Raw genomic sequence first — 22,168 nt, forward strand, 5'->3', positions numbered from 1 at the left:
GAGCTGAATCCCGGGGTGACCTGCCTGACCTGAGTGCAAAGGATCTCTCCTGGTGTCTTGAGGAGAGAGGCCTGAGGGAATCGGAGAATTCTGGTCATAGTTATTTACCAGAAGAACCTCAGAATCTAGGAGTTTGGGGACGATTTTTAGACTTAAAGCAGATTTGCATCTGGGATACAGAGAGGAAGGGATGGTGTGTGCATTCATCTGCGCAGGCATCAACATTTCTGCAGGGACATTAAAATGTCACACTGACCTTCTTAATAAACTGTAAAAAATATGAATAAGAAAACACAAACAGGAAATGTTTAAAATATAAGCAAATTATATTCTATCTAAAACAAAACACTAATAAGAAATATAAAACACAGATAATCGGAAAAGTACAAATTTAGGAAGATAGAACTCACTTCATAAAATTAAGAAATGTGTTACACTATGAACAAGTAAATGTTATCCACAACCAATTACTAATTTTTCACAAATCAAATTTGGTCACTATCAACATTCTAAAATCATTGTGTGACTTTTCAAATGTTTTCTGAGTTGCTGAATATTAAACCCATCACTGAGCCAATTCCTGGAAGGGAACGTTGTTCTTGCATTCCACTGCCCTGAACAGCCTGTCCCTGCCATTTAAATCAGCGCAACTGTATCAGCATCTGTGGTGCCTACAACGATGGGACATGAGGGACATTTTGGTTTTTGTAGAATATAGAAAATTATGGGGAGCTGGTACCTAAAAAAGTTATATATGCACATGATTGCACCTCTCATAGTCCAGGGCTCCTTCTGGGAGTGAGAAACTCCAGTGATCACTCACAGTGTGTTGGGGTCACTCCACCAGGGAGTCAGCCCATGACTATGTGACCAGACACAGTGACTGGGGAGCTACAGAGACCAGCTGGGCTCTCAGGTCTCTGGGCCATGGGGAGGTGTGTGCCTGTGACCAGCAGGGGGCACGGGGGGACTGCCCTGTGGTCCCTACACAGCTGCTCAGTTAGGACCATTCACTCCAAGGAGCCTGGGGCTTTGGGCTGGGCCCTGTGCTCACTGCTGGGGACTCAGCAGCTGTGTCCTCTCTGGCCTGGCACAGTCCCCTGAGCAGGGCCCTTTGTGTGTTCTCAGCAGGTGCTTCCTCCCAGGGCTCCCCCAAGGGGCAAAGCAAAGCTGCCTCCTCCTCAGTGTGCAGGGAGAGCTGAGCTCCAGCCCAGGGCTCAAGGAGGGGCTGGGCAGTCCCTGGATGGAAACACATTTGCATGAGCAGCCCCTCCTCTGCAGAGGGTGGGCAAAAAAGGAGGCCTGGGGCAGCCCAGCCCCACTGTGGGGACCAGGAGCTGTGTCCACCATGGCCTGGGCTCCTCTCCTCCTCGTGCTCCTCTCTCACTGCACAGGTAGGGGCAGGCCTTTTAAACTGAGTCTCAGTTTCCATCTTGTATTAGCCCCTTTGTCTAAGGACTTTACCCTGAACTCTGCCCCAGGACCCACGAGTGTCTGTGTTTGCAGGTTCCCTGTCCCAGCCTGTGCTGACTCAGCCGCCCTCCCTCTCTGCATCTCCTGGAGCATCAGCCAGACTCATCTGCACCCTGAGCAGTGGCTTCAGTGTTGGTAGTTACTGGATAAACTGGCTCCAGCAGAAGCCAGGGAGTCCTCCCCGGTACCTCCTGAGCTACTACTCAGACTCAGCTAAGCACCAGGGCTCTGGTGTCCCCAGTCGCTTCTCTGGCTCCAAAGATGCCTCGGCCAACGCAGGGATCCTGCACATCTCTGGGCTGCAGCCTGAGGACGAGGCTGACTACTACTGTTTGATATGGCACAACAGCGCTAACGCTTACACAGTGCTCCAGACCCAAAGGGAAGTGAGACAAAAACCTCCTATCCAATCTCCTGGCCTGGTACCGTCACCCCTCCTGGTGGCTCTGAGCAAGTCTAGCTCAGGGAGTGACTTCTGTTGTCACATCTTCAACCAACATGCCATTTTCTGTGAACTGGTAGATATTAAAGTGTCATAATCATTCAACTTTTAGACAGGTAATATATTCTTATCCTACTCAGGTTTTCATAGGAAAAAAAAATAAGCTTCATTACAGTTGAAAAAGATCTCAGTGGAGACATTGGAAGAGATGAAAATACATTGGTTCCACCCATGCCCTGCTCAGGGTCTAGGAGGGACTGAGGGATGCTACTGGTTCAAATGCTTCCATCTGGGTTTTGTGACACTATATTTGCACGCAGAAATAATTTTTGTTCTAGGCACTAGTAATGAACCAGCAAACATTATTAAGTAAAATTAATATTTATAGTAGTATGAATGTGAAATATTAAAGATAAATTTGAGAAAATTCAAAGTCTTGTACACTGAAAAGTACAAATTATTGAAAGAGAAATGAAGAAAAATTAAATAAATAAATAGATATTTTCAGTTTGTGATTCACACACTGAATGTGGTTAGGATAACAATTCTTCCCAAACTGAGCAATCTACTTCTGGTACCAACATTCTCCTGGTAGTAAAACAAACAAAGGAACAAAGCAGATGTCACTTAGAAACATATAAATTATTCAGAAAAGTTTACCAAATGTACTTAAGTAACAGATGACAAGAAGTGCACACCATGCCAAATGGAGGTCATTACAAGTTGGTTCACTATGCAAAGGTCACCCAATCTGATCCACCATATTTATAGGCCAAAGAACAACCACATGACTTCATCAATCAATACAGAAAAAGCATTTGATAAAATTCAATATCAATTCATGAGCAAAAAATGTTCAGATGTGGATAAATAGAGCGAGACACCCTTAAACTTGACAAACAAACCACACACCAGCTGTCTCACGGTGCAGAGGAAGAGGGAATGCTGACAGCACTGCCCTGAGCTGGGGCACGAGGTCAGCAGGTCCACTCTCAGCACTGCAGCTGAACACAGCACCAGTACAGACCCACATCCCTGATAAATGCAGATGCAAAATACTCAACAGAAGGCCAGCAAACAGACTCCAACAGCACATAAAAAATACTAATTCACCATGATCAAGTAGGTTTCAGCACAGAGCTGCAAGGATGTTTCAGCATATGTGAGGCAATAAATGTGATTCACCATATAAACAGAACCAAACACAAAAACTGTATGATAATCTCAGTAGATGCATTCGATCCAGCAACTTCATTATTGGACATCTACACAAAGGAAAAAAATTATATCAAAAGATACCTGCTTTTGTGTGTTTATTGCAGCACAGTTCACAATCACAAAGGTACTGAGTCAACTTAAGTGCCCATCAACCCAGGACTAGATGAACAAAATGTGACACACACACACACACACACACACACACACACACACACACACACACACACACGGAATTCTATTCTCCCATAAAGATGAATGAAATAATGCCATTTGCAACAACTTGGTTAGACTTGGAGGCCATTATTCTAAGTTACGTGACTCAGAAACAAACAAATGAAAACAGATACTGCATGTTCTCACGTATAGGTGGGAGCTAAGCTGTGGGTATGCATGGCCATACACAGTGACACAAGGGTCACTGGACACTTAGAAGGATGGAGAGTGGGATGAGGTTCAGGATAAAATGTTATCTATTAGGTATAATGTACACATTCAGGTGATGGGTCTACCTGAACCTCATATTTCACTACTACACAACAAATCCACATAATAAAACACCACTTGTATCCCCTAAATCTACTTAAATAATAAATATATACATATGAAACAAGTATAAATTTAAAAAAAATGCCCATGATACAATAAAAAAAAGTTGTGAAGAACCATAAAAATCACAACTTGAAAAGGAAAAGACAATCCACAGACACCAACAATGAGACAACTTAGTGTTGAAATTATATGACAGAGATATTGAAATCAGCATCATGGAATCATTTTCATGAGCAATTTCAGATATTCTTGAAACAAATGGAAAAGAAGCAAATCTCAGAAAAAAGTAGAAGTCATTAAAACAAACCAATGGAAATTATGGAACTAAAAAAATTAAAACTTAAAAAAAAAACTCTCTGCATGAACCTGAGAGCAAGTAACAAGGAAAAAATCAGGCATTAGGAAAGGTGTTCAACACAACTAGAAAAGAAAGTACAGACAATGGTTATCACAGCCCAGCAGGGGGAGCTGTGGATCTTCTCAGAGCTCAGCAAGGTCTGATAAACCCCCATGGTTCACATGCATGGTCCCTGGGCCCCTGCTCAGCAGCCTGAGTTAGTGGTGACAGCAGGTGCTTCCTCCCAAGGGGCAAGCTCGGAGCTCACACCAGCCCAGCCTCCCTGACCGGGGAGCTGCCCTCTGGGCTGAGCGTTCAGAATCGGGTGGTGCAGGTGTGTTGGTAAAGGGCTCGTGTTCTCAGAAGGCACCACTCACACGCAGGCCCTACTACCAGGGAGCTGAGGAGGAGATAAAAGAACATTCCAAGTCCAGCAGCAGTTGTGGGTCCTGGGGCTCTTTGGAAAGTCCACACCGTGGCCTGGGCCCCTCTCCTCCTCCTCCTCTTCCTCCTTACCCGCTGCCCAGGTTCATCTCCATGAAACCAGCCTCTGCAGGGATTTCTCTGCATTTGTTCCGCATTCCTAACATGGGTCTATTTTTCTTTCATACATCATCCCTCAGGTTTTGGTGACTCAGGAGCCCTGACTGACAGTATCTCCATGAGGGACAGTCATTCTCACCTGTGGCTCCACAAATGGCCACTATCCATGCTGTGTCCAGCAGAAGCATGGCAAAGTCCCCAGGACATCGATTTATGATACAAACAGCAAACAATCCTGGACGCCCACCCCATCACCAGTCTCCCTCACTGGAGGCAAAGCTGCCCTGATCCTCTTGGGGGCCCGGCCCAAGGACAGGGCTGAGGACACTGCATGCCGCACTACAGTGGAGCTCAGCACAGTGAGAGGCAGAGATAAGAAACCAAGACATCACCTGCTTTTGACTGAGCCCGTTACAAATATGATCATGTGATATCAAGATCACATGACAGGATACCTGAGCCCCCAGGGCAGCCTAAATGTTGACTCTACTTAGAAAGGTGAATGGCAGTGTCTGAAATGATTCATATTCACATTTTCACCTTCTAGCAGAGGATATTTCTGGAAGATATGGAATAAATTGGTCCACAGAAAGTAGAGCTGAATCATTCTGCCTTCTAAAAAGAACAGTAAGTAACAGTAGGATCAGATGTAAAGGCTAAGGTCAAACACATCTCCAATGACATTCTTATTGCAAACTAAGGTGAAAGGAAGAAATCCTCTTTTTGAATATTAAAAAAAAGTTTATATTACTAGGCTTTATTGTCATGCAGTACACATGCATTGCATAATTTTAAATTTAAAAATTATAATTTATTTAGAAAAGGATTCTTCTCTAATGTAACGTAAAAAGATTTCACCCCAAGAAGATACACTGAAGTCCTAACTTCCAGTACTGTAGAATGGTGTCTAATTTTGAGAAATAATGCCATTGTAGAAGTCATTATTACTAGATAAAGAGGTCATATTGGGTTAGGGTGGTCTCCTGACACAATGTGCTTGGTGTCCTTATAAGAATATGGCCTTGTGAAGACAGGGGACACAGAGACGATGCCATGTGAAGATGGGGGCAGACACTGGACTTATGCAGCTGCAAGTCAAGGGACAGGAAAGATTGGAGGTGAACCACCAGAAGCCAGGGAGAGGAACGAAGTTTCCCCTAGAGGTGTCAGAGGGACGTGGCTCTCTCTGTGAATTTGGAGGAGCAGCCTGCAGAGCTGTGACCACCAGGTTGTGGTGGACTGTGACAGCAGTCTTGGGAAGTCAATGCACCAAACAATCAGCATAACAATATTCCTCATTTGAATGCATTTCTTTCATCTTTGCTCTCCGTTGTTCTGCAAGCACAGATTTCAAAGTGAGAAATATGAACACAAATAATAAAATAATATTTGTACTCATATTTCTAACTTTGAAAACTGTGATTGTCATGTAAGGTTAATATAAAGAACTCCCGTTTCTTAAAAATACATAAATACACAAGCACTGCTTAATACTATAAAATTATAAGTACTAATGCAAAATTATAGCTTTTTATGTAATTCCACTTGTTCACTGGTATAAAATGTGAAGAGGGGAAGATAATCTGTTATTACTAAAACACTTCCAGTCGTCTCTGTGAATTTGTGAGCTCAGGGGGAGATGCCCGCTATATTCAAAAGCCCCGAGTGCACCATGCCTGGTGCATCACGCACATAATAGGATACATGAGGGCAGTTGCTGGGCACACTGGCAGGAAACAGAGCAGACTGAGGCCTGAGGAACAATCCAACACCAAACCCACCAGCGCCTTCCTGCCTGTATCAGACCAGAGCTCCTCAGACGTGCACGTGCACAGGGGTCATCTGGAATCCTGTAACATGTGGACTCCGACTCAGGGGTGTGGAGTGACACAGAGTTTGGCTCTGTCACCCCAGCTAGAGTGCAGTGGGATCATCATAGCTCACTGCAACCTCAAACTTCTGGGCTCCAGTGATCCTCCTGCCTCAGCCTCCTGATTAGCTGGGACTACAGGTGCCACCATGCCCAGCTATTTTTTTCCATTTTTAGTAGAGATGAAGTCTCGCTCTTGCTCAGGGTGGTCTCAAACACCTGAGCTCCAGCTATCCTCCCACCTAAGCCTCCCAGAGTGCTAGGATTACAGACATGGGCCACTGCACCTGGTCTCATAGGTGTTTTCATGTGACAAAATTCATAAGAATGATGGAAAGTTAAAAAGGGATGACATTAGCTGACAGAAACCAAAGAGAAATCTTGCTCAGAGGAAAATGAAAAATTTTGATCAAAGAGGCACCCCTCCACCCAGGCGGGCAGAGGACCAGACAAAATAGTTGAAAAGCTGGAAGAGGCTCCACTTTCTGTAAGAAATGAAACAGGAATGAAAGCAAATACACCCCAAATATCCTTCCACCTGACCCCCTGTCTGGATCCTGTCCAATGTCCCCACCGGATTCTCCTCCAGTCCCTTCTACAGTGTGGACCATCCTCACCCTACCCATCCTGTCTTTGATTTCTGACTTCTCTTCTCAGATCTTTGGTCTCCCAACCTTTCCCACAGCCCCCTTCTGCCCTGTGACCTTCTCCATTAATCAGCAAGGTCTTTATCTCAGAGGAGTTGTGGACATTTTCCATATGTTTCCTTAGAAGTTGTCATTCACATCTTCTCTTCTTTCTTTGAGCTCCACAGCCTGTTATGTCTGAAGAAGCTCTAAGTCCACATCTTCCCTTTTTAAACCACACTGATTCCTTTTTCTTACACTCCCTGGGCCCCTTCTCATTTGTGGGGAACCCAGTGAGTGACCCCGCGTCCTCACTTATCCTTCCAGACACTCCCCACTCTGTCCCTGGGCGTTACCTCCTGAGGAACCAAGGAGGGAGAGAGAACCTGGCTTTGGGAGCAGCCTGGGAAGTGGGTTCCTAGTTGATCTGCCCTTGTTCTCAGCTCACGGACTTTGTGTTTCAGGCTCAGTTTGTAGATGAGTCGTCCCTTCCCCTGAGGACCCCTTGTTTGTTAATGGGGTGAGTTGTGTGTCCTGTTCCCACCGAGGAGGAAGAAAAAACTAAGGACTGAGACAAGGTGGGAGCCGCCCAGAGGAGAGGCCTCAATCTGCCCTTGTGCAGGGAGCAGGCAGTGGTCAAGGCCCTGGTGGGGGCAGGAGCCTCTGTCAGAACACCCTGGCATCTGGTCACAGACACACAGGTGTGGGTGTGGGCAGCAGGGGGCGCTGTGGGCCTGTCACTGAAGGTATGTGGGGCTCAGCTGGGAGACCAGACACTTGACCCTGGGCTCTGGTCTGAGCTCAGGGAAGCCAGCAGCTGGATCTTCTCTGGGTCCCTGGGGAGCCTCAGGACAGACCCAGCCCAGGCCCGACTCCCGGTAATGACACCCAGACACTGGGGCTGCACACAGGCCCAGGCCGGGCTTGGTGGGCAGGGGAGGAGCAGCACATTTGCATGCAGGGCCCCCTCCCTCCTCTGGGGCTGGAGGGTGGATAAGAGACACTTGCAGCGTGGCAGCCTCAGCACAGCTCTGGGGCGTCTGCACCATGGCCTGGGCCCCCCTCCTCCTCCTCACCCTCCTCCTCCACTGCACAGGTCAGGACGGTCCTCAGCATCCCGACCCCCAGCTCACTGACGCCACCTCCCAGACCCATGCCACCCTGCCCTTCCCTCTTGTCCTTCCTCCATGACATAATGTGTGTCTGTGTTTCCAGGGTCCCTCTCCCAGCCTGTGCTGACTCAGTTGTCCTCTGCATCTGCCTCCTTGGGAGCCTCGGCCAAGCTCACCTGCACCCTGAGCAGTGCACACAGCAGCTACACCATTGCGTGGCATCAGCAGCAGCCGGGGAAGGCCCCTCGGTACTTGATGTATGTTAATAGTGATGGAAGCCACGGCAAGGGGGACGGGATCCCCGATCGCTTCTCAGGCTCCAGCTCCGGGGCTGACCGCTACTTAACCATCTCCAACATCCAGTCTGAGGACGAGGCTGACTATTACTGTGGTGCAGGTTATGGCAGTGGTGGTTCATATCGTTGAAGCACAGTGATCCAGATGAATGGGGAAGTGGGACAAAAACTCTTTTCTCCACTCAGCTACCAAGGCTACCACCTGTATCCCAGAAACAGTGTATGGTGGTCTGAACCCTGAAAAATATTGACTTTTTTTGTTAGAAATTTTTCAGTGAGAGAACTAGTTGCATTCTGATTCCTCTGAAGGGTTCTCTGGGAACCAGGCTGCTAGGCCAAGCTCCTTAGAGTGAACAGATCTGTAGGAATGATGGAAATGTAGCAAGGGATCCTGTCACCTCATGCTGGTTACTACACTGTCACCACATGGGGGATGCGGGGACATTCTCCTTTCCAGATTCAAACACTGAGACTCCAGAACATACATCACTCCTGTCTTTTTGAGGATTATTTAAGTGACCACCCTTAAAATAATTTTATTTACTTCTAAGAAATGTTCAGATTCTATCTGTATGGTAGGAAGCACACTCTGAATAAATGCAGAGAGACAGAGAATAAAAATTTGTGGCTGGTGTGAGAACAAACCTTAAGTCCTTTGGCTGTTTCCAAAGGTTCTCTTAAGTGTTCAGTGTTTGGATTTCTGGAGTAGGTGATAAGGTTGAGAAATTGATCCCAACGTACATAAGATGACAACTGATATCCAAGAATGTAAGAAATAAAAGGAAACTAAAGGGCCAGTTAGGAAACTTTGACGGCTCTGAGCCTGAAAAGGTTTCTTTTTCCAAAAACAGGTAGTCAAGAAATACTTATACAATGATGGAATGGGGCCCTTTGAAAACCTTTTCCACCATACAAGATCATAAGAACAGTGGGAAAAATTGTCTAAATCAACCTTCTCAGAACTCTGGACATTTAGTAAAGGCTTACAACAATGTGAGGGCCATTTAAGAAAAAGGAGGGACATTTGTAAGAACAAGAGCTGTGTTGTTTTTACTGCAAATCTCCCCAGACCCATGGAAGCCCTGAAAATTAACAGCCTCAGAACCACTGTAGCTGTGAAAAGTATTAATTGGAATAACAAAATAATAGGCTTGGAGTTTCCCAAACAGCCCTATCCACAGACTGCAGTCATTACTTTAACTCTTTGGATGCTTTAAGAAAAGCCTTCCTCTCAGCACTTTTCTGAATTTGAATTCACTCAGAGCTTGTTTGGTTTAAGCTGCTCCATCCTCAATGTGTTGTGGAATAAGGTCTGGCATTTGTCACACTGAGAGTGCCTGAGACAGTGTGTGAGGTGGAATAAACACAGAGCTGATCAAAATCCTTCTAAGGGAAAACAAGTGCCAGGTGTGGGATGTCCACAGGTGGTGCTGATAAGCCTTGACATATTCCTGTGGGTACAGAAGGCCACTTATATGCCCTGGGGTATGTTTGTGTTCAGGTGAGAGCTAAGGATCCCCTACTCTTTCTCCACTGGCTGAAATTGGAGATCCCTGCAAGATGAATTGGAGGCCAAGGCAGAGTTACGAATTGACAGAGTGTTGAAATTGTGCACAACACATGCAGAGAGCCTTTGGGGAATGTTGAGACACACATTTCTTCAAGGCATCAATATTTAACCATTAATGTATTTAAACTGAGACTTCAGTGTCGACACATGCAGAGAATACAGTCTTAGGACAGAAAACCATCAACCATAACCATAAACCATCAACAACAACAACTACTACAAAATAATAATAAGAAGAATAATAAGAAGGACAACAACAGAAATCAGCAAGGAATGGATCTGATTTCCAGAGTTTTCACATCATATGACTTGAAATCTCCATTTTTCAAAATGAAATAGTCAGTCAATTAAAGAAACAAGAAATTATTGTCCCCATAGGCTACAAAACAGAAAACATTACAGCAACAACAAAACATAAAGCAAAGGAAATAAACACTAAAATGTTGGTGAAAATTATCCCCAAATAATCACGGACATTGAACTAGTAGAAAAAGACTTCGAATCAGCTATTATAAATATGCTGAATGTAATAAACAAAATCATGTCAAAAATTAAGACAAATTTCATAAGTAAGTCTCATCATATATGGAACATTAATAAAGAAATAAAAAAGAAAGAGTAACCCAACATGAGGTAGATCAGTTGATATTATTCTGCCTGAAAAACAGAAAGATATCAGAATAAAAACAATGTGCTGAGCTTGAGGGACCTGTGTGACACCATCCCATGTGTCAACATACACATAGTGAAAGTCTCAGAAGGACAGCAGCAGGGGAAAGGGACAGAAGAATGTGTTTGAAAAGTGATAACAAAATAGGTCCCTAACTTGGTGTAAAAAACACATCTGAGATGCTCAATAAACCCTAACAGAAATCAATCAGAACTGACTACTATGGGCATAAGGAAAGTATCACGGATGGATAAAACTTACTAAATGCTAATGAGATAAATATGCAAAGACAGTGACACCAGGAGCCTGTCATAATTTCTGATTCCATCCATGATGTAGTATGGAGTGACAGGTCCACCCCTTACACCTCACACAAGTCCAGGACAGGAGCAGATACTGAAATAGTTGTTTCCTGACATTGCACATTGGACAATGAGGAGAACCAGATGCTGCAACCTCAGAGAAGAAAAGAACATTTGCACAAGCAGATGCACAAACCCTTATGGACACACAGGCACACATATACGTACAACACATGCATGTCCACCACACACACACACAGATGCACACATGCATGTTTCCACACGCATACACATGTGCCCTCACAGGTGAGCCCAACAGTGGCTGCAGATTTCTTTCTAGACTGACCTTTTGGACCAGAAGAAGATGGAGCCCCAGCTGATCATGAGGGTGTCACTGAGCTGAGGACACAGAGGTGAGAGTCACAGGTACAGGGATGACTGGGATTCTCAGAGCAAGACACTGGAGAGCAGGAAGCTGCACAGAGCAAGGTCTCTGTGACTCTGCACACAGCCCCTTTGGCTTTGGCTGAGCAAAAGGGCAACATGCAGGGGGGATTCTAACTTGATGAACAGGCCCCGGGAGAAGGAACATAAATCTGCTGCCTTGGATTCTCCTGATTCGTCTGACCTCCCTGCCAGAGGGCCAACTCCTAATATTCTTCCAGTCTCAGTTTAAACTACATTTAGTATGAGATGCCTTCTCACACCCACCCACCCCTAGCGGACGTGAGACCCCACAGGATCACATCCTCAGTGACCGAGGGGTGCAATTGGAAACGCTATTTGCATGTCTAATGCACATAGAGGCTGCCAATTTGCTGGAATGAAAAATCCCTGATGCAAAAAAAGTAGGTGTGGAACAGAGGGTGAAAGCTACCCAGAAGACAACACATCATAGCACTATAAATAAAATGGAAATTTATAAAATTATTTATGATACATAGAATATATCTAGGACTATTTCAAAATGTCACTCCCACCCTGGCCTCCATCTGGAGCCCGTCTCTCCCACAGACAGAGCAGGCGCTGGCTGCAGCCAGGGCAGGTGCAGGAGCTCAGGGTGACCCAGGACAGAGCAGTGGGCGTGGCTGGAGCCCCAGGGCCAGGGGAGGGGCTGCAGGGGGGCTGTGGGGTGGGCGGGGCCAGACCAGGAAGGGGCTGAGGGGTGAAGACTGTGGGGTTCATGCCAACAGCCCTGGGGAGTCAGTGCCAGATTTTTAGCCAGGGGGTGACCTGGTGGACCAGAGGGGGAATTATCTGCCTGGATGCCTTAAGTGAGAGGCCTGCAGGAAGCAGGGGATCCTGGTCGCAGCTTATTTACTTAAAGAGCCTCTGGGTGGAGGAGTGTGGGGACTATGTGCACAGTTAAAGCAGATTTGCATCCGGGACGCAGTGAGGGAGCGATGGTCTCTGCATTCACCTGTCCAGGGAGTCAACGTTTCTTCAGGAATGTTAAAGTGTCAAACTTACCTTCTTAGTAAACTGTAAAAATATGAGTAAGGAACTACAAGTAGGGAAATTATATTTAGAATACAAATCAGTTGTATTTCACCAAAAAAAAGATACTGGTATGAAATATATGGCACAGATAAACAGAAAAGTACAAATGTAGGGAGATAAATCTCCATAAAATTAAGAAATGTTTTGCGCTATGAACTGGTACATGCTGTGCCTACCCAGCTACTATTGATTCACAGCTCAAGTCTGTCAGTATCAACATTCCAAAATCATTGTGTGACTTTTGAAATGTTTTCTGAATTGGTGAATGTTAAACATATCACTGAGCCAATTCCTTCGACATTTCTCTGTTACACCGTTGCCCTGAATAGCACAATCACACCAGTCAGACCAGCTCAGATGTTCTAGCATATGTGGTGCCCACCATGATGGCACAGAAGGGTTTCTAGAATGTACTTTGGGGGTGCTGCATCTTAAAAAGTTATATATGCATGTAATTGCACCTCTGATAGCCCAGGGCTCCTTCTGGGAGTGAGAAACCCCAGTGATCACTCACAGTGTGCTGGGGTCACTCCACCAGGGACTCAGCCCATGGCTGTGTGACCAGAGACAGTGACTGGGGAGCTGCAGAGGCCAGCTGGGCTCTCAGGTCTCTGTGCCATGGAGAGGTGTGTGCCTGTCACCAGCAGGGGGTGATGGGGAACTGCCCTGCGGTCACTACACAGCTGCTCAATGAGGACAAGTCACTCCAAGGAGCCTGGGCCTAAGGGCAGGGCCCTGTGCTCGCTGATGTAGACTCAGCAGTATTGTCCTCTCTGGCCTGGCACAGGCCCCTGAGCAGGGCCCTTTGTATGGTCTCAGCAGGTGCTTCCTCCCAGGGCTCCCCCAAGGGGCAAAGCAAAGCTGCCTCCCCCTCAGTGTGCAGGGAGAGCTGAGCTCCAGCCCAGGGCTCAAGGAGGGGCTCTCAGTCCCTGGATGGAAACACGTTTGCATGAGCAGCCCCTCCTCTGCAGAGGGTGGGGACAAAAGGAGGCCTGGGGCAGCCCAGCCCCACTGTGGGGACCAGGGGCTGTGTCCACCATGGCCTGGGCTCCTCTCCTCCTCGTGATCCTCTCTCACTGCACAGGTAGGGACAGGCCTTGTAAACTGAGTCTCAGTTTCCATCCTGTGTCAGCTCCTTTGTCTAAGGACTTTACTCTGGACTCTGCCCCAGCACCCACGAGTGTCTCTCTTTGCAGGCTCCCTGTCCCAGCCTGTGCTGACCCAGCCGCCCTGCCTCTCTGCCTCTCCTGGAGCATCAACCAGACTCACCTGCACCCTGAGCAGTGGCTTCAGTGTTGGCAGCTATACTATACACTGGCAGCAGCAGAAGCCAGGGAGCCCTCCCCGGTTCCTCCTGAAGTTCAAGTCTGACTCAGATAAGCACCAGGGCTCCGGGGTCCCCAGCCGCTTCTCTGGCTCCAAAGATGCCTCGGCCAATGCAGGGATCCTGCACATCTCTGGGCTGCAGCCTGAGGACGAGGCTGACTATTACTGTGTCATATGGGACAGCAGTGCCTCTCACAGTGACACAGGCAGATGGGGAAGTGGGACAAAAACCTCAGTCTGCTCAGGGTGTCATCATATGCAATTTTGAAATTTGAAAATAACTGGGGTACATGCACACTCTACTTGGAAGCACCTTTGGCTTCAAAAAGGCTCTACTCTGAATTTTCCATTCAATGTTTCTAAATTCTCACAAAGGAAAAAAATGTCTTCAGGATGATATTGAAATATTGCCTGTTTATCCAAGTGTGCTAACGCCCTCTGGCACTGACGTCTCTCTCTTGAAAGAAGAAAAATTCACCCTTTCTGGCTGACATCGTGGTCAGAGCCCGAGGACCATCCCATGAGGTCACTGGGCTCTCATTGCTGTGGCAACAGCCAGAATCTGTGGTGAAAACTTCAGGCATTTTTGCCCCATTGTGAGAGGCCGCAGCGCTTCCATGGAACCTCTGTTCCACCTCCAGGATGTCTACACCGTGGCTAATACGACATTCTGAGTCTTGTCACCTGTATGTTGACAGCTGTTCGTTGCTCAGGACACAGAATCTTTCCAATGGAAACAAGTGCATTGACAATTATGAGTCTTTCATGGTACATTTAATTTATTTGCACAAATTAGTTTGTTTGTCATCCACACATGATTGGGAGTGTTAATTAGGGATCCTGCAGGAAAGGCTGATGCACTCAAAAATCATATAAACAGACACAAATTCAATAAAGAGGGACATTATGAAGGTGTGAGCAGAGTGTGTGGAAAGCCTAATTGAGAGTAGAAACCATGACCTGCCAGTCTGGTCACTGATGTCCCTGCAGGGGGTGGCGAGTACAAGGGTGGGGATGCAGAAGGCCAACTGTGGATCCCTGCACTCCATGGTGACCCCACACGAGGGACCCTGGGGAGCAAAGGCTCCAGCACCCCGCACTACCTTTCCCCAGGTGGGAAAAGGGTCAGAAGCAGCTTCATCTGCCAGGAGGGCTCAGTGGTGCTGTGCGAATGAGCAGAGAGTTGTGAGTCTGTGGGCAGGATGGGGCGTAGTGGGTCAGGGGTGTGTGTGTGTGTGTGTGTGAGAGAGAGAGAGAGAGAGAGAGAGAGAGAGAGAGAAAGACCATTAAGTCCTCACTAGAGAAATGGCTGAACCTCCACTTGTGGGACTGGGTGTGATGACCCCATGGGTGTGGGACTCTGGTGCAGGAGGGACAGCTCCACCCCAGGGAGACACGGGTCCATGGGCTTCCCTCAGCCCATGGGGGTGACTCAGGCCATCTCTTCCTTCTCCACCCAAACAGACCCTCTGTCCAGGCCAGAGTCCCACCACGGGGTGGAGAAGAGCATGGCAGGGTTATATCTGCATGAGGTGACTCCACCCACCAAGAAGGACAGGACAGACTCAGGTGTCCCCTGTCAACAGTGTGGAGCCCAGGAGGCTGTGCTGGGTGTCCCCACAGGGCTCCACGGACATTCACATGTCATATACACTCCACATGACAACACTGTGAGCCAGGCAAGTGCAGCTCAGAGGCAGGTTCCTGTCCCCACTACCAATGAGGTGACCACCCTCCCCACCCCCAGCCCGTGTGCAGTTCCTGAGCTGCCACCTGCTCCCACTGTGAAGACCTGAGCAGCAGCAGCAAAGTCAGTCAGCACAGTCAGGTCCCTGCCCAGAGTGACCTGAGAACAGGGAGGACAGGTGGAGACAGGGACATTTTGAGGGAAAGAGTATCTTTAGGTTCCTGAGAGGATGAAGGGTGTGGGACTTTCCCACATTGCAAGTCATAGAGTAGGTGACACATAGAGGCACGAGAGCCCACAGAGGCTTCACTGAACTGACATGAGACTGTGCTATGACTGTGTCAGTCTTCCCACAGGTTTTCTGTGCCTGTAGCTCCCTCACACTCCCAGCCATTCATTCCATCCCCTTCTGCAGGTCCCCGAGGCTCCCCTGGAGGGCAGGGCTCTCTGTGCAGATCCCATGGTGGCTTCCTCTCTGCCGGGGTGCTCCTCCCTCCCCTGGTCCTCCCCATGTTGCCTTTTCTGCCTCCCCTGGGGACCCCAAACCTCTGAGCTCCTGTCCCTCAGGGTCATTCACCAGCTCCTCCCAGCCCTAACACACTTGTCACTCTGAGGCACACGAAGAGCGTCCTGACTTCCCCTGGGCCCTGGTGGAGCCCGCTCTCCTTGGTCAGGTTCCCCAGACACAGCCCTGCCAGGACCACATTCCTCCCCGCCCCTCTGAACGCGTCTCCTCCTCTTTTCTGTCTTTGCTTCTCCTCTCATAGCGACCTCAGTGCCACACTGACTGTGTCCAGGACAGAAGGCAGAGGCTGGCTCTGCTCTGTGGAGAAGACACAGGGACTGGACATCTACCCCACACAGATAAGGTGTCCCTCCCGCGGGAATCAATGTCATGGAGGATACCAAGTGTCCTCCCCAGTGTCCTTATTTCTCTCCTCCCTCATCCAAGGAGGGTGGAGGTGGGGCAGACACACACATGACCCATGGCCACCTTCACACCTGAGCATTCACTGACATGCTCACGCCTGTAATCCTAGCTCTGGGAGGCCGAGGCGGGTGGATCGCTCGAGGTCAGGAGTTCGAGACCAGCCTCAGCAAGAGTGAGACCCCGTCTCTACTAAAAATAGAAAGAAATTATCTGGCCAACTAAAAATATATATACAAAAAAATTAGCCGGGCATGGTGGCTCATGCCTGTAGTCCCAGCTACTCGGGAGGCTGAGGCAGGAGGATCGCTTAAGCCCAGGAGTTTGAGGTTGCTGTGAGCTAGGCTGATGCCACGGCACTCACTCTAGCCCGGGCAACAAACTGAGACTCTGTCTCAAAAAAAGAAAAAAAAAAATCAGTCTGGAATAAATCCATGCACTTTTGTCTTTGCATACATCCTCACTTATGTAGACAGTATATGCCATCCTAGACATTAACTCGCATTTTAAATGTCCTTCCTTTATTTGAAAACTTATGCATCTTTGGAGCCTGTAACCCTTTCAAAAGGTAAATACTCAACGCTTTCTACAAACATGTAAAAACGTAATTGAAAACGATTTATTAAAGGAGCAGATGAATGTATAAAATAAATTTATAAATATATTGGAGTAAACAGATATTGAATTATGGGAAGACATCTCGGAGTAAACTTGTAGATATTGAAATATGGGGAAAACATGGCAAAACCAGGTGTAACATGCATTTAAAATCACGAACAAGTGATGTTGGATGAAGTCTGTCTTCCCACCTCCACAAGATCCCACAGTTCCAGATGTGTACAAAAGTTTGTGAAAATTATCTATTTATGTCCTCAACTTTGTCAAACAAAAGATGAACCAGCATCAAATACAGGGTGGATGTGCTGGGTGATGTCAGAGGTTGGAGGGGAAAGTGTGACACAGTCAACTGGCAGAGGGACCTGAGAGGGACGGGGACGCTGACGCTGCCTCCAGGGGCCAAATCCTCCAGACTTGGGAGCGCTGGCAGCAGGTTCTCCATCCTCACCCCCCACAGACACTGGCGCGAACACAGCACAGCGTCGGGTCCCCCAGCTCCGCTGGCACCGGGCAGAGGAGACGACGTGCTTCATGAGTGTTTGTTTCACACGTGCTTGCATGGCTTCTCGTATAAATAAATGAAAGTTGTTTTTTTTTTAACACAAAAGTAGCTTCAGTGTCTTTCTGTCCCCACAGAGGCAATGGAGGCGCCTGAGGTTCCGTCTCCATCCTCCAACTCACTGTCCACACACAGCGCACCCTTGAGACAGCACAGCCCACGGCGAGCGACTGCAGAGCTGTGCTTGCACATTGTCACCTGCTCCACTGCCTGTTACCCAGTTGTCCCAACTGAAAGAAGCAAACTTTCATCCCAGGACCCAAAACAGGCTCTACATACTGTGTCCTAGGACGGCAGCCGTGACACCCGACTGACCTTCACACGAGCCCCTCACATTGACACCGACCCTGACCTTCCCTCGCCCAGACAGCCGTCGATCGCCAGCCGTGCAGAGTCTCTCTCCAGACCTGCTTCCCACCCACCTGCTCTGCGACGCTCCCCGCGGCCTTCGTGGCACTCGCCGGCCAAGGGCTCTGATGAAACTGTCCCCTGACTCGCGCCTGGGCCCTCCCCTCCCTGCCCCTCGGGGTCCTTCTGCTCTCACGGCGTCTCACGGTGGAATCTGCACCGGATCAGAGCGCTGCTCCCTCGTCCCCAGGCCTTTCAGTGCGGGGCTCGCAGCCCGGGTCACGCGGTCCCCCCTGGACAAGGCGGAGCCCTCCCCTCCCTTTCCTTCTGCGCAGCCCGTTCTGCTGTGACGTCCACACCGCCAGTGACAGAAAGGGAATCAGAGTGTCTTCACCAGAGTAGTGGCCCTTGGACCAACTGGACTGATTTGGAGGTTTAAGCGCAGGGAGCAGAGGACGCTGAGCAGAGACCCTGGGACAGTGGCTGGAACTGTGAGGGGTGCGGGGCGGGGAGGGCGGGAGCCCTGAGCACCAGCCCCTGCCCAGGGCCGCCGTGCCTCCCGCGGCCACCAGAGGGCGCTGTGGTCTCAGCACCTGCTCAGGCTCCCCAGGGCCTCAGCTGTCTCCCCGCCCCACCTGCAGGTGTCCCTGTGTCCTCTGTGTGGTGGAGCCCTCCCCCTGGGACAGTGTCTCCGCCTCTCAGCCACAGCTACTGTGAAGTCTAAGGTGGGGCTTGTGCAGCTTCCAGAAAGGAAGAAATTTGCATGGAGACCTCCCACCCTGAAGCCAAGGTGACAGATAAGGAGGGTTGGTGCACTCAGTCCTGGCTGTGGGCTCAGGAAGCAGAGCCTGGGGTGTCCCCACCATGGCCTGGGCTCCGCTCCTCCTCACCCTCCTCGCTCACTGCACAGGTGGCTGCCCGCAGGGAACTCAGGGAGGGCTCCTGGATGTCACCTGGGGTGATGGCCTCTCCCTCTTCTTTGGAAACAGGGTCTGGTCTGTTCTCACTGATCTCTGTGTCTCTCCCGCTATGCAGGGTCTTTGGCCAACTTTGTCCTCACTCAGCCCAGCTCTGTGTCGGGGACTCCAGGGCAGAAGGTCACCATCTCCTGCACCCACAGCAGTGACAGCATTGGGGACTACTACGTGAGCTGGTACCAGCAGCGCCCGGGCAGTGCCCCCACCACTGTGATCTACAAGGATGATGAAAGACCCTCTGGAGTCCCTGATCGGTTCTCTGGCTCCATCGACAGCTCCTCCAACTCTGCCTCCCTGACCATCTCTGGGCTGCAGTCTGAGGACGAGGCCGATTACTACTGTCAGTCTTATGATAGCAGTGCTAGTCACACAGTGCTCCAGACCATGGGGAAGTGAGAGAAGAAACCCCAGAGCATCTTTGCCCTGGCTCTGCCCTCAGCCTGTTGCCACCAGGTGTGCAGCTCTTCCCTGTCCCTCCTGGATGCTTCAGTTTTGTGTGTCTGCTCACAACTTGCTCTATTTTCTTTACAAAATACCAATTTGTCCTTCCATATCTTGAAGGCTGGTCATCGAATATCATTATAATCAATTCACAGGGTATATGCGTGGTTTAAAACAGAGTTTCTGAAATGCAACACTATTAATATTTTGTGGTTATGGGAATGCTACACATTGTAATATGTATAGTAGCATCCCTGGCCTCTATCCAGTAGATTCTATAAACACCCTCCCGCTCACTTATGAAGATAAAAGTGTCTCCAGACACCACTAAATAAATATCCCCTGCCTGGAGGGAGAAGCCAACCCAGGCTGAAAGCACTCGGTCACAGGGCATGTCTGCAGCCTTTGGAAACCCTTGACTTTGAATCCCCTTCAGGCCATTCAGCTGGACACAAGGCTGGACTTCTTATCTCTGAGTTTCTGGTTCTCATGTGATAATAAAAATAACCACGCAGACTACAAATGGCTGTTTAGATGGCTAATGATATTCTGGGCAACATGACACCAGAGACTGAGTTACCTAACGCTGCAGAAGCCCCAGCAGAGTCTGCGATACGATGGGTAGCCGTGACTAGGAGAGCACGTGGTTGTTTTTATCATTGTTCAACGTACAGGGGCACATAATAGATCCATCACCCATGCGGGGTGATATTATTCAGCCATAAACATGTATGAAGTGCTGATACATGCTCCATATAGGTGGCCCTTCATAAATTATGCTCACTGAAAGAAATAAAAATGAGCTAGATATTGCATGACTGTATTTACAAGAAATATCTATACTGGTCACTTTCATACTGGCACAAAAATAGTGATTATTTTTAAAGCTGTCGTAACTGAGGTGAGAGAAATGACATTGAAAATGGAAAACAGGGACCTATTCCACAAAAAAACTGATGACGTCTCCTTGAACAAAGGTGACGGTTTGCCACCTTCTCAGTAATATGAAGACGCGTACTGGGGAACAGATGAGGTCTGTAAATGTTAGCTTTTGATTTCTGTTGTAAAATTAAGTATCAATAAGAACCATGTGCTTGCTTCTCTGATCATCAGATGGTCCCATAGTCTCTAATCACAGCCTCGCTGGTGTCCCCAACTGCTCCCTGAGCACCTGCATCTGGTGAGCTGCACAGCACAACCAAGGACACCTGTGCATCCTCAGGGGAGCTCAGCAGGTGTGTGTCCTGGTGATGCCCAGTGACAGGGGTCCAGAAGGGGGCGCTGTGGGGCTGTGTGAGAGGGTGAGTGTGTCTGGCCCTGCCAGCTGGGGAACCCTTAGAAGTTGGGCAGTTACCTGAGCATCAGTGCGTTTGCTGAGCTGTGATGGGTGTGACTGAAGCTGTCAGGACCTCCCTGGATCCTCAGCTACCAAGGGCCAGGCTGTGTTACCCCACCTTGCCTGGTGAGCACACACCTGCCCTGGGTGGAAGACTCCATGGGGGGCCTCAATGCCCCTCTGCTCCCCTCCCCACGCACTGGGCTCACTGTCCTCTCTGTGTCTCCACCTGCCAGTATTTGTGGCCCAAGAAGTGCTGACTCAGCCTCTCTCAGTAACCACGTCCCCAGAACAGATGGTCACAGTCACCAGCGCTGGAATCAACAAGACGTTGTCAACCAGCACACAGCTTGGCAGAAGCAGCACCCGGGACATGTCCACAAATTTCTGATCCTCAGGGACAACTGACCTGCTGGGCCCTCAGGGAGACTCCCTGGCTCCAGGACAGACTGTGTGGCCTCTGCCACCATCTCTGGGCTCCAACCTGAGGATGGCGCCGGTCTTCTCTGTTCCGAAGAGGACGACAGCTTTGATGACTGCACCGGGTGGGCCCTGGGGAGATGAGACACACACCTGTGCTCTTCCTCCAGCCTATTCCCTGCCCCAGGAGTGGCCGACACACCTGTGGGGAGACAGGGCCTGGGTTCCTGGTGGGCACTCGTGGGAGTTTTAAGGCCTCTTAACTAAAGCATCTCTTTTAACTTGGGATGAACAAAACAACACGAATGAAGTTAAGAGTCACTAGAATTACATCTCAAACAATTAACAAGTATTTATATGCAGCACAATTGTAAATCTTTGCAGGGTGTGTCTGACGATAGACATTACACATATTGTTACTAACACAGAGAAAGAACAGAGAGTCTGTACATGGACAACTCACCTAGGACTTGTTTCCATAAAGAACTCAGGACACATAATGCCTGGAGGAGCTAAAAGACCATTCACTTACCTGACTGCTTCCTAACAACCTATCAGTTCCATGTGGTGATCAGTTCTGAGGATTGTCCACCATTACAACGTGGACAGGCCCCTCCTGTCACCCCCATCACAGTGACAGTGATGACCGAACACAGCTTCCTTCTTTGGTCTTCAGAACACCAGTCTGCTCACTTGTGCCTCTGCAGCCCCATGTCCTCCTGTCCCTCCCAGGCCACATACTGTGCTGTGGGAGGAGATTAAAGGTCCCCATGACAACATGTCCACAGGTAACTCCCCGGAGTGGGTTTGTGCTGGGGAAGGATTTAGGGCACAGAAGCCTGACCCCAAGGGGTGTTAACAAATATGTTCTATTTAGGGTTCATGCAAGTGAACTAGGAGGACGGATGAGGAGATGATGCTTCAGGTACTGCTAACAGCATTTGCCAAGAATAGATGACAATAAAATTTCGTTGTTCAATCTAGTAATTACAGGAACCTGCACTGGGCTCACATGTAGAC

The 22,168-nt window shown here is 48.7% G+C and overlaps 1 protein-coding gene and 2 gene segments (V, D, J or C); all 3 read left to right on the plus strand.

Moving 5' to 3' along the window:
• Positions 1-22,168, plus strand: part of LOC123625663 (immunoglobulin lambda-1 light chain-like) — a 995,149-nt gene that overhangs the window by 94,981 nt on the left and 878,000 nt on the right. The window lies entirely within an intron of this gene.
• On the plus strand, positions 8,070-8,596 carry LOC123625678. The segment is given in 2 exon segments: positions 8,070-8,154; positions 8,274-8,596. Coding segments are annotated over 2 exon segments (372 nt in total).
• Positions 18,782-19,347, plus strand: LOC123626198. The segment is given in 2 exon segments: positions 18,782-18,884; positions 19,010-19,347. Coding segments are annotated over 2 exon segments (384 nt in total).

The sequence above is a fragment of the Lemur catta genome, chromosome 21 (genome assembly GCF_020740605.2).
Source record: "Lemur catta isolate mLemCat1 chromosome 21, mLemCat1.pri, whole genome shotgun sequence".
Taxonomy (NCBI): domain Eukaryota; kingdom Metazoa; phylum Chordata; class Mammalia; order Primates; family Lemuridae; genus Lemur; species Lemur catta.